At 42.2% G+C, this 12,809-nt stretch overlaps 1 protein-coding gene across 3 annotated transcripts in view; it reads left to right on the forward strand.

Annotated features, from left to right (window-relative positions):
• Positions 1-10,344: 10,344 nt before the first annotated feature.
• The window catches only part of ATR (ATR serine/threonine kinase), a 124,331-nt gene continuing 121,866 nt past the window's right edge, over positions 10,345-12,809 (forward strand). For 2 of the 3 annotated variants that reach the window (XR_004182267.1, XM_031663712.1), the window contains exon 1: positions 10,361-10,508. Coding sequence is in view for 2 of the 3 variants with exons in the window: in XM_031663712.1 (XP_031519572.1) it covers positions 10,450-10,508 (59 nt within the window). In the remaining variant the exon portion in view is untranslated. Of the gene's footprint in view, positions 10,509-12,809 lie in introns of all 3 variants that reach the window. The other variant, XM_031663710.1, reaches the window with a different exon arrangement.

Consider the following 12,809-nt stretch of genomic DNA (forward strand, 5'->3'; position numbering starts at 1 on the left):
AACTATCTGTCTGGGAAATGAGTTGTCTGATCTTGTTTCAAAAATGATTTGTAGATAAACAGGAAAATGAATACTAGGAAACTGAAGTATAAAAAAAAAGGGAAAAGTATAAAGGAACATTTTAAATCTTGTGGTTAGCCTTCCTAAGCAAGATGAAAATCCAGAAGGCATAAAGGAAACGATGGGTAGATTTGATATAATAAAAATTAAAATTCCTACATAAGAGCCAAGTGACAGACTAAGATATAATATTCTCAGATATAAATCAGAAAAAGTTTAATTCATAATATGTTAAAATGTTTGTATAAATCAATAAAAAAGACACAACCAAATTAAAACTGATAAAGTTATAAACAGGTAATTTACCAAAAAAAGGTAATCCAAAAAATTAATAGACATGAGTAGATGCTTGAACTTGTTGGTAAGTAGAAAAATGCATATACATACATGTAAGTGCCTTAACCCAAACCAATCAAATCAGAATCTCTGGGAGTCCCCAGATGCTTTTAAAAAATCTTCCCATCCACATAATTTCAATGTGTAGCCAAAGTTAAGAACCACTACCCAAAAACAGTGTTAACTCAAAGTGTGGGCAGTGGACCAGCAGCGATAGCACCTAGCAGCTTGTTAAAAATGCGAATTATTGAGTTTCCTTTCAGACCAATTGAGTCAGAATTTCTCCAGGTGATTCTGATGCATGTTCAATTTTGAGAATTCTGAAACCTCTCTGCATTTTACTTACAGAGCTACTTGGAGGATAATAGCGGATGAAAGTATTTTCAGAAAAGTAAAAATAGTAATCGCAAATACTAATAATCATACTATTCCAATATATTTTACATAATCTTAGGGTCATACTCAGGACCTAGCAATGAAAATGACAATAATTCACTACTGAAATAGAAATCTCTTGGAAACATAAAGAAGTAGTCCATGTCCTTATTGCTGAATTGTCTCCAAACACAGTGGAATGTTAGTTCTATAACAGTCTTAGTAGATGTGAAACTGCCACAGGAATAGGAAACCAAATGGCTTACTTTTAAGTTTCTTAAATATTTTGTTACTTTATAACCGCTTTTTTTTTTTTTTTTGTAATGGGTTTTTGCAGTGTTTCTACTCAATGGGACAGTGTGGCTGTACTGGATCATTTATTCTGCACTATTAGGTTTCAGAATGTTGGCTTGTGGTTACGTTGTCTATTATTTGAGGCTTTACCCAAAGAAAACTAACAGACATGTGCCCCTTTTTACCCTCAATCTATGTCTGACAATATTCTATACATAGCCAAGCTATTAAAGAAGGGAAATGGCATGGTCTTTGGGTTTTAAAAAGGTTGCCGGGAGCGCTGGCTCACGCCTGTAATCCCAGCACTTTGGGAGGCCGAGGCGGGCGGATCACGAGGTCAGGAGATCCAGACCACGGTGAAACCCCATCTGTACTAAAAATACAAAAAATTAGCCGGGCGCGGTGGCGGGCGCCTGTAGTCCCAGCTACTCGAGAGGCTGAGGCAGGAGAATGGCGTGAACCCGGAAGGCAGAGCTTGCAGTGAGCGGAGATCGCGCCAGCGCACTCCAGCCTGGGCGACAGAGCGAGACTCCGTCTTAAAAAAAAAAAAAAAAAAAAAAAGGTTGCTCTGACTACTGTGTAGAACAACTCCAAACAACATCAGCATCATCTAGAAGCTTGTTAACAATGCGTATTATTGAATGTGTGTGTGCCAAGAGGTGTCCACTGAAGTTCATTCAGATGTAGAAAGGAACTTGTAAAACTGGTGCATTATGTTGGAACTTGCATAGCTAACCAACCAGGAGTTTGGGTCTCTGGCTGAGAACCAAGTCCATCTTAGTCTCAACTGGATTGTAGTACCACCTGGTGGTCATTTTCCACACTCGCGTTTAATCATGAATGGGGACAATTCTATACATATGGCTCACTGGAATTCCAGAACATTGACTGATGCCCCTTTGTCAACTTGATCTGGGACACTGGGCTTAGGAAATACCAGGGACACTGGGACCCATCCACACCAACCACTCTGCTTCCTGCCTCACCCTCTCCTCCACGCTCCCTCTCCGCAAATGATAAAAAGAGGGCTGACAGGAACGCAGAAATCAATTGACAGTTGTATTATGTTCAAATTTACATTATCATGAATTTCATGTACATTAGGATGTAGAACTAAATATATATGGTTAATAAAAATGTGCACATATTAGGACATACATTTTAAAATTTTCAACAGTACTACTGAATAATTTTTAAAAAGTTGGATAACAAATGCTGGCAAGGATGTGGAGAAAAGGGAATCTTTGTACACTGTTGGTGAGAATGTCAATTAGTACAACCACTATGGAGAACAGCATGGAGGTGCCTCAAAAAACTAAAACTAGAACTACCATATGATTCAGCAATCCCACTGCTAGGTATATACCCAAAAGAAAGGAAATTGGTTTATCGAAGAGATAACTGCACTCCCATGTTTATTGCAGCACTATTCACAATAACCAAGATTTGGAAGCAACCTAAGTGTTCATCAACAGACGAATGGATAAAGAAAATGTGCTACATGTACACAACGGAGTAGTATTCAGCCATAAAAAATGAATGAGATCCTGTTATTTGCAACCACAGGGATGAAACTGGAGGTCATTATGTTAAGTGAATTAAGCCAGGCACAGAAAGACAAACTTCACATGTTCTCACTTATTTGTGGGAGCCAAAAATAAAAACAATTTAACTCATGGAGATAGTAAAATGACGGTTACCAGAGGCTGGGAAGGGTAGTGGGGGTGATGGGTGTGCGGTAGCGATGGTTAATGGCTACAAAATATAGATAGAATAAGATCTAGTATTTGAGCCTGTAATCCTAGCACTTCAGGAGGCCAAAGCAGGCTGATCACTTGAGCCCAGGAGTTCAAGACCAGCCTAGGCAACATGGCAAAACCCCCGTCTCTACAAAAAGCACAAAAATTAGCCAGGTGTGGTGGTGTGCGCTTGTAGTCTCAGCTACTTAGGAGGCTGAGGTGGGAGAATCACTTGAGCCTGGAAGCCCAAGGCTGCAGTGCACCAAGATCATGCCACTGCAGTCCAGCCTGGACAACAGATGAGACTTTGAAAAAAGAAAAAATATCTAGTATTTGATTGCAGAACAGGGTGACTACAGTCGAGCATTTATTGTACATTTTTAAATGAGTATAATTGGATTGTTTGTAACACAAAGGATAAATGCTTGAGGTGATGGATACCCCATTTACCCTGATGTGATTATTACACATTGTGTGCCTGTATCAAAATAGCTTATGTACCCCATAAAATATATAAACCTACTATATACCCACAAAAATTAAGAATTGGCTGGATATGGTGGCTCCGGCCTGTAATCCCAGCACTTTGGGAGGCCAAGGCAGCAGATCACATGAGGCCAGGAGCTCCCGACCAGCTTGGCCAACATGGCGAAACCTGTCTCTACTGAAAATACAAAAATTAGCCAGGCGTGGTGGCACACACTGGGATTACAGTAGCTGTAATCCCAGCTACTCAGGAGGCTGAGGCATGAGAATGGCTTGAATCCCTGAGGCGGAGGTTGCAGTGAGCCGAGATTGTGCCACTGCACTCCAGCAAGTGAGACTCTATCTGAAAAAAAAAAAAAAAAAAAAAGTTGGGAGATTACCAGGCACAGTGGCTCACTCCTATAGTTCCAGCATTCCAGCACTTGGGAGGCCAAGGTGGGCGGGTCACTTGAGGTCAGGTGTTCAAGACCAGCCTGGCCAATATGGTAAAACCCCATCTCTACTAAAAATGCAAAAATTAGCTGGGCATAGTGGCACGCACCTGTCATCCCAGCTACTTGAGAAGCTGAGGTGGGAGAATGGCTTGAATCCAGGAGGCAGAGGTTGCAGTGAACCGAGATCAAGTGATTGCAATCCAGCCTGGGTGACAGAGTGAGACTCATTTCAGGAAAAAGAAAAGGTCTGGGAGACTCCCTCCCCCTCAATGATGGAGAATGGGTTAGAGAAAAACAAGCCCAAAGGCAGATAGGCAAGCTAGAAGCCTGTTGAAGTAATTTAGGCAAGAGGTGATAATGGTCTAAAACTAGAATGGTGGTAAGGGAATTTGGGGGAAAGTGGATGGGTTTGATATTTAGGAGAGAGAATCTAGTCCTTATCTTTTAAAGATATAAACTGAAGTATCTGCAGATAAATTTATATAATGTCTAGACTTTTCTTTAATCCAACTGAGGAGAGAGAAAATGAGAAAGGTGGTTATAGATGAAACAAAGACTAACCATATGCTGATAGCTGATAATCATTGATTGGGTGATGGGCATAAAGGAGTTCCTTATTGTGTCTACTTTTATATCTATTTGAAAGTCCCCATAACAAAAAGTTAAACAAAATAAAGTGCCTGGGAAATGCAGAAGGGAAAATATTCAGTAGGGAGATAGACATAGGAAATATAAATCTTGGAGAGAGATAAGGGAAGAGCAATGAATTTTGGAGTGAACAGCAGACGGAAAGTTAACTGAAGCCTTGAGTGTGAATGAAATAATAAAAAAGAGAAAAGAACCTAAGTCAGAATCCTGAGGAATACCAACAGTAAAGGGAATGGCAAAGAAGTGTTGTTAAGAAAGAGTCATGGAGTCCAAAGAAAGCTTTCCAAGAAAGCAGGAGTGGTCTACACTAGGGGTCTCCAACCCCTGGGCCACAGTACTGGCCAGTAGCCTGTTAGGAACTGGACGACGCAGCAGGAGGTGAGTGGAGGGCAAGCAAGTGAAGCTTCATCTCTATTCACAGCAGCTCCCCATCACTGGCATTACCGCCTGAGCTCAGCCTCCTGTCAGACCAGCAAGGCATTACATTCTCATAGAAGTGCAAACCCTATTGTGAACTGCACATGCGACAGATGTAGGTTGCATGCTCTTTATGATAATCTAATGCCTGACGATCTCTCATTGTCTCCCATTACCCCAGATGGGACCATCTAGTTGCAGAAAAACTCAGGGCTCCCACTGATTCTACATTATGGTGAGTTATTATATATTACAATGTAATAATAAAAAGTGCAAAATAAATGTAATGTGTTTGAATCATCCCGAAAACATCCCTCCACCTCCCTGTCCATGGAAAAACTATCTTCCACAAAACTAGTCCTTGGTGCCACAAAGGTTGGGGACTGCTGGTCTGTATTGTCAAATGCTGCTAAAAGGTCAAATTCAAGAACTGGTCAACAGACATATGAAAGTCATGGGTGACTCTGGTGAGAGGCACTTAAGGGGTGGGAGGGCAAACAGGACAGAGAGTATAGTATATGTAGGTTTAGGGCTGAGTAGAAGGTGTAGAAATGGAACCAGCCTGGATAATACATGAGTTACTAGAGGGAGGATGTCTACTTGGAATGCTGACTTCTTGAATCAACACTCATTTGTTAAAATACTGCTACAGATGTTTGATTTCTCTAAATGATCTGCTACTCTCCTTTTATTCTGTCCTACACCCTCCTGCCAGATTCAAGTGTAGCTTTGACCATCACTCTTTATATAAAATCTCCCAGAGCCTCTCCACTACTTACTGAAGTCTGTACAAATGTTTCAGACTACTCTAAATGTTCCCTCATACCAGCCGAAGGGGACCGTGTCCCTCCCTCATTATGCTTTTTGCTCATACTGCTGCCTCTAGTTAGAATATATTCCTTCTCGGCCGGGCGCGGTGGCTCACGCCTGTAATCCCAGCACTTTGGGAGGCCGAGGCGGGCGGATCACAAGGTCAGGAGATCGAGACCACGGTGAAACCCCGTCTCTACTAAAAATACAAAAAATTAGCCGGGCGCGGTTGTGGGCGCCTGTAGTCCCAGCTACTCGGGAGGCTGAGGCAGGAGAATGGCGTGAACCCGGGAGGCGGAGCTTGCAGTGAGCCGAGATCGCGCCACTGCACTCCAGCCTGGGCGACAGAGCGAGACTCCGTCTCAAAAAAAAAATAAAAAATAAAAAATAAAGAATATATTCCTTCTCCCCAATTTTTGTCTCTTGAATTCCTCCTCATCCTTTAAGTCCAATCTCAGATATGGTGACACCTTCTCCTTGAGCTCCTTCCTGATCCACCTCTTCTTTCCACTGGAGTAGATTGTGTCCTCTATTTTTCCAATACATACTGTTTATATCCCTCTCCTAGCATTCACTGGATTTCGCTTTGCTGTTGTCTATGTTCTCATTACATCCTTTCTGTATCCACAAATTGTGCATTACCTGAAATTAACTTTTTTTTTTCCTCTGAGACAGGATTTGGCTCTGTTGCTCAGGCTGGAATGTAGTGGCGAGATCGTGGCTTACTGCAACCCTGGTTTCCTTGGCTCAAGCCATCCTCCTACCTCAGCCTCCCAAGTAGCTGGGACTATAGGTGTGAGCCACCATGCCCGGCTGAAATTAACTTCATCTTCCTCATCTTTGTATCTGCCACAGAAGTACCTAACCCAATATCTTGCACAAAATGACTTTTTGAATTAAATGGGATTCCCAAGGCTCTACTATTTATAAGGTTTGCAGATTTATACTGCTTTTTAGAACTACCATGCTATTCAGCTATTGCCTTCCAGATAGCATTCTAATTTTTACAATCTTTCTTCCTATGTTCTAAAAATAGCTAAAATTTGGTACTTTTAAACTATTTTTCAGATGTGCTATTTAAGTTTAAAAGTACACTTATTTTAGTTTTTAAATGCATCAGTTATTTAATTAGGTTCTTGGTAAGAAATTTAGAACACCAGTTTGCTAGGATAAACTCCATTCACCAGGACAAACACAGATTGCAAGTAGCCCTGGAGCTGAGGAATAGCTTTGATTTTTGATAACATTTACGAGTCCACAACTTTCTAATTTTTTTTTTTTTTTTTTTTGACACGGAGTCTTGCTCTGTCACCCAGGCTGGAGTGCAGTGGTGCGATCTCCACTCACTGCAAACTCTGCTTCCCAGGATCAAGTGGTTCTCCTGCCCCAGCCTCCCCAGCAGCTGGGATTACAGGTGCCCGCCACCACGCCAGGCTAATTTTTGTATTTTTAGTAGAGATGGGGTTTCACCATGTTGGCAGGCTGGTCTTGAACTCCTGACCTCAAGTGATCCACCTGCCTCAGCCTCCCAAAGTGCTGGGGTAACAGGCGTGAGCTAGCACGCCTGGCCACGAGTCCACAGCTTTCTGATCAACCTTCCATTGCTCTGTAATCTTCTATTACTCTCTTTCTGTGTTGACGATGTCACTTTGCCAGTATTTGGGCTTCTGTAGCACCATCTTCTTAAGGCAAGCATTGGTAAGATGTTTTGGAATTTTCACATTGCTGATTTCAATTTTGTGATGACCTCTGGTGTATTCTCCACAGAACCTGAATAAGGACCAGAGGTCCAGTCACAATTAATAAGCCACTCCTCAGCTGCTCCACTAAAACCAGCCTCTTGCCTCTGTGGTGCCCAGTGAGCATGAGCAGAATGATCCCAGGAGAGAAGCTAGTTTGCAGTTTTCTCTGTGCTGAGGTGTTTCTGTTTGTTTTTCCTGTGGTTCAACAACAGCTTTCGAGGTACCTCTTTGAAGGATCTAGGCGTTTTCTGAAGTTTACTTCACAAAAAGTATCACCATTCTTGTTGCCACCAACTGGGTTTGTAGCAATGGCAAGAAACTTTTCCTTTTTCAATTCTGGACTTTCTTCTTTTTCTTTTCAATTCTGGATTTAGTAGCTGAGTACTTCCTCTCGTACCTGGACTTTTTGACATAGCAGACTGGGAATATCTGCCAAGTCCTCTGATGAGAACAGGCTTTTGGCTGCAGTGGGGCTTCCCTTTCTTTGGCTTTTTAGCTTTGAGGTTACCTTTTTTTTTTTTTTTTTTTGAGACAGAGTTTCGCTCTTGTTGCCCAAGCTGGAGTGCAATGGTGCGATCTCAGCTCACTGCAACCTCCGCCTCTGGGTTCAAGTGATTCTCCTGCCTCAGCCTTCCGAATAGCTGTGATTACAGGCGCCCACCATCACACCCAACTAATTTTTTGTATTTTTGGTAGAAACGAAGTTTCACTATGTTAGCCAGGCTGGTCTCAAATTCCTGACCTCAGGTGATCTGCCTGCCTCAGCCTCCCAAAGTGCTGGGATTACAGGTGTGAGCCACCGCACCCAGTTGAGGTTACCCTTTTTAACCTTGCCACTAGCATCAGCCTTCTTGGCTTCAGGTTTCTTCTCCTTGGTATCTAGCTTCTCAACTTTTTCCCCCACCATCTTGCAAGACAGGAAGGAGCTATTTTTTTTAAATACATGTTGGAATATCCTAGCTATGCAGATACAAATAGTAATATAACATCCACCCAAATATAACATTAAATTTTGATTCAATAATAATTAATTTAAATTCTACCAAAAGAAAACCCTTAGTGATATGTTGAAGCTTCATCATTTCATTCCCTTCTCTCCCTTCCACAGGTGCAACTATCCTGGAGTTGATATCTATCTCTGCCAACCATGTTTTCATACTTTTATCATACATATTTGTATACATAACAAACACAAAGCATTGTATTGTGGTTTTAAGATTGTATATAAATGATATGACACTGTTTTGTATATCTTTGAATTTGCTTTTTCAATCAACATAGTTTTCAGGATTCATCGTTGGCAAATCTGGTATAATTCATTCATTTTAACTAAGAAATTATATGCCACTTTATGACTTTACCACCTCTTATTTAATCTTTGCTGTAGTCTTGTGAGGTAGACATTATTAATCCCATTTTACAGATGAAAAAATGGAAGTACTAAGAGATTACGTAACTTTACTGAGGACATACAGTTTCTAGCAGATGGAATGAGAACTTGTGTAGGGACTGTAACTCCCAATCCCATGTCCTTTCTACTAAAACATTCAGTGATTCATTCAACAAATGTTTACTGAATACCACCTATGTGCCAGGCACTGTTTTAGGTCCTGGGTATCTGATAGTTAACAAAATAGACAAGACCTTGCTCTCCAGGAGCTTACATTGTAACTGAAGAGAAACAATAACATAGTATGTCCGGGTGTGGTGGCTCTCACCTCTAATCCTAGTACTTTGGGAGGCCGAGGCCGAGTGGGAGGATCGCATGAGGCCAAGAGTTTGAGACCAGCCTGGGCAACATAGCAAGACCTTGTCTCTACAAAAAATAATTAGCCAGGCGTTGTGGTATGTTTGTAGTCCCAGCTACTCAGGAAGCTGAGGCAGGAGGATCAATTGAGCCCAGGCTGAAGTGAGAGAATTGCTTGAGCCTGGGAGGTTTAGGCTGCAGTAAGCTATGATTGCAACATTCATTGCATTAGAACCTGGACAACAGAGTAAGACAATGTCTCTAACAAAAAAAAAAGAGGGCGAGAGAGGGTGTGTATATATGTTAGTCTATATGAAGCTCTTTGGTGTTATTTTGGCAAACACATGAAGGAAAAGGGGCAATGACAGAATGGCGTTCAAGGCAGAGTACAGCAAATGGAAAGTTCTTGAGGCAAGAGCATATTTGGCTGTCATTACATCACTTTTTTAAAAGATACTGTATCAGTTAACTATCCTCATGTACCAAAGAACAAATGTAAACATACTGCATGACTTTGAGTGATTAACTACCTAACTTCGACATGTCAACAATCTCTTATAGTGATCATCTTTCCAATAAATTGAGCTAGAAAATGTGTATTGCCAAAATCCATTGCTTTACTTTAAAAATTAAATCACAGGTTGTGGATGCCCGTAATGGTGGCATTTCCACACATAGTACTGCTGCTGATTTGATGAGACACAAATATAAACCAACCCCATTTTTAAATATTAAAGGTTGGTAGGGTCCTCAAGGAAACCTAAGAGTGACTTCAAGTTGAAAAAGAATGCTTAGAAGGAAAAAAACAGGGAGAGCCCATCTTTTGGCCTGTATCTCTCAGAAAGAGGGACAAGAGCGGTGGAAAACTGAGGAACTTTTAAAATGTGAGAGCGTTACTCTGGGGAAACCTGGAGTCTACTCTTGGCCTTTACTCGCTGTCATCGTTCTCACATTTGTGAAGCGAGAGTCTGGGCTGGCGGCCCTCAAGCCCTATTCTCCCCCGATCCGGGGATGTTGCTTCGCTGTGCCTCCCAGGCTTGAGAACAGTAGAGTCTGGCCGCTCAAAACGAAAGCTTCACGAACATTGCTCGCTGGGTGCTGAGAACGAAGGCTGACACTACCCGGGAAATTCGACCGACGCGCGCCAGCCCGCTTGCCCCGCCCGCTAACGGCTTCCCGGCTTCCCCCGGGTCCTAAGCAGAAAATATGCAGCGCCTGGCAAACGGGGCCAGTAGCGGCTTCCGGGAGGAGTTTTGGCTTCCGCAAGGCTCCGTCGGGCGCCGCGCTCTTCCGGCAGCGGTAGCTTTGGAGACACCGGGAACCCGAGTCGGCGTGGTTGAAGAGTGCCGCGCAGCCCCAGCATGGGGGAACATGGTGTGGAGCTGGCTTCCATGATCCCCGCCTTGCGGGAGCTCGGCAGGTAGGGGTAGGCCCAGCCTGGGTCCTGCATCCTCCTCCTCCGGTCCCGGCTGGGGTTTCACATGCTCTCCCCTCCCCTGCCGCGCCATGGCTGGCATCCCCTAAGTCCATGCTGCGGCCCTTGTGGAGATGCTCCGTGGCTGATTTGGGCGCTTCTCCCTCAGAGTGCCAGTTGATAGGACATGGGGCGGTCGCCACAAACCTGCGGGAAGCCGGTCCGTAGGGGAGAGAGGCGTCTGCCGGCCCTGGTTTACCGCAGCAGCCCGTGGGTGTTAGCCCCGACCCGAGAGTTTGCTTCCTGCAGCTGGAGGGAAGAGTGCCTGATAATCGCTTTCTGGTCACTTTTCTACACTCATTTCCTTCTCGAAAATCTTTTTCCTTAGACGAGGGACTTGACCCATCAGTTTCTGTTCTTCGTGATCACTCGTGGAGGAATTGGTTTTTAGCCTTACATTTTGTCCCCAAACTGTCCTTGGAAGAAAATCACCGCTGCTTATTTTCTGCAAGTGACATCACTTGCTGGAACAGGCAATTTTTTTCTTTGAATTGAAGTCACAGTACGTACTGAAGATGTGACCTCCTTCGTATTGATCGTCCAGTTCCCGATCCGTTGTTTTAGTCAGAAATTGGAGAGAGAGACCTCAGGGTCCACAAAATCTCAGCGTGCACAGAGTGTTGCCAAAATTTGGAGACGATTTAATATTTGGTTTGCAAATGCTTGTTGTCTGTAAACCTCGTGAAAACCAGTATCTTACCAAAAGAAGGAGGGAGAGGGGTTGATGGCTGCCACACCCCTTCAATACACAGGCAGGCTTCCCTGAACCAGGCCTAAAGACTCGGTAGGGCTTGTTTTGTTTTGTTTAATTCTAACCTGTGAACAAGAAATAAATGAGCTCGTGGTGCTACTGCAGTTAAATTATCAGTTGGAACAACTGCTTCCCAGTTTCTTAAACTGTTTGAAAACTTCCCACACAAAGTCAAAGCTGACATTAAGCCAATGGGATAGCTACTTCTCTTTCTTTTTGCAGCGCAGTTGTGTTCCTTTCCACTGGTTGGCCATCCAAATAATCTAGTTTCAATATATGAATAAGAAGATAAATGAAGGGATCATTCTTGTCCTAACTGCGTCACTATTTTTGAGTGTATGAATTTTTTCCACTTTTTATCTGCGGCAAATATACTTCGTGTTTAGTTTACAAAATAACTTCTACATCTCTAAAAGAAGATGAAGAAAAGTGATCATTGTAGGAAGGTGGTTTACAAATTTCATCTTTCAGGCTCACTGTGAAGCTCAGTATGTTTTTCCCACTTTGCTTTAAAGTAGAATTAGCTGGTTAATACTTCTCTTCCCTCTTGCGTCTTCCTCCTTGAGTCCTGTTAATAAAAATAATTGGTTCTTGGATTATATATAGTATGTTCATCAGTAGAGCTTATGTTACCTTTCATTTATTTGTAGCTATTCCAAGAGAAAGAATAGAAAAACTGACCCATAGAGAGTTGTCTAATAGTTTTTAATTGTCATGGCTTTTTCATTAAAACTACTTGAATCAAAAAAGCTGATCCATTTTCATAGTATGTCCATGACATAGAATGGAATAAGTGTTACCACTGTTTAAGAAAAAGGGTCAGAGAAGTTGAAGAACCAAAGGCACAGCTAGCAGATACCAGAGCTAGGTTTCAGATTCAAGCTATCAAGGCCTTTTCTTCCAAAATGTTTTCCTTTAATTGACTGTGGCAATTAGACTACTGAAAAAAAATGAGATACTAGTGTTCTAATTTATGGGCTGCTCTTCCTCAGTCCCTCAGATAAATTTTGTCCTATTGTTTTTTTGCTGTTAGCACTCTGCTCTGCATAGTCTTGCCAAATGACCTTTCCACTTTCCTGCCTTCAACCATAATCTGCTATTTGATGACTCCTAATATGTTTTTCCAAATCATGTCTCCTATAGAATTGTATATTTACTGTATACTGACAGTTTCACTGAGTGTCCTATGTGTAGTTAAGATTCAGCATATCCAATACAAATTCTCCACATGTCCTAACCTTCATAAGCTTTCTTTTTTTAAATTAAAAAAAATTTTTTTTTCTCTTATTCATTGAAGTAGAGCTATCTCAGTAAATGGCACCATATTCACTTATTTCTCCAAAACAGAAATCTAGAAGTCATTCTTGACTGTTCTCCCATGTGCTTTCAGACTATGTCCTTGGCCCTCTTTTAATCTGTGCTCTCTTCCCAAGTAATCTTACCTAATCTCATTACTTTAAATGTCATCCATATACTGATAACTCACAAATTTATAT

Source organism: Papio anubis, chromosome 2, assembly GCF_008728515.1.
Source record: "Papio anubis isolate 15944 chromosome 2, Panubis1.0, whole genome shotgun sequence".
Classification (NCBI taxonomy): Eukaryota; Metazoa; Chordata; class Mammalia; order Primates; family Cercopithecidae; genus Papio; species Papio anubis.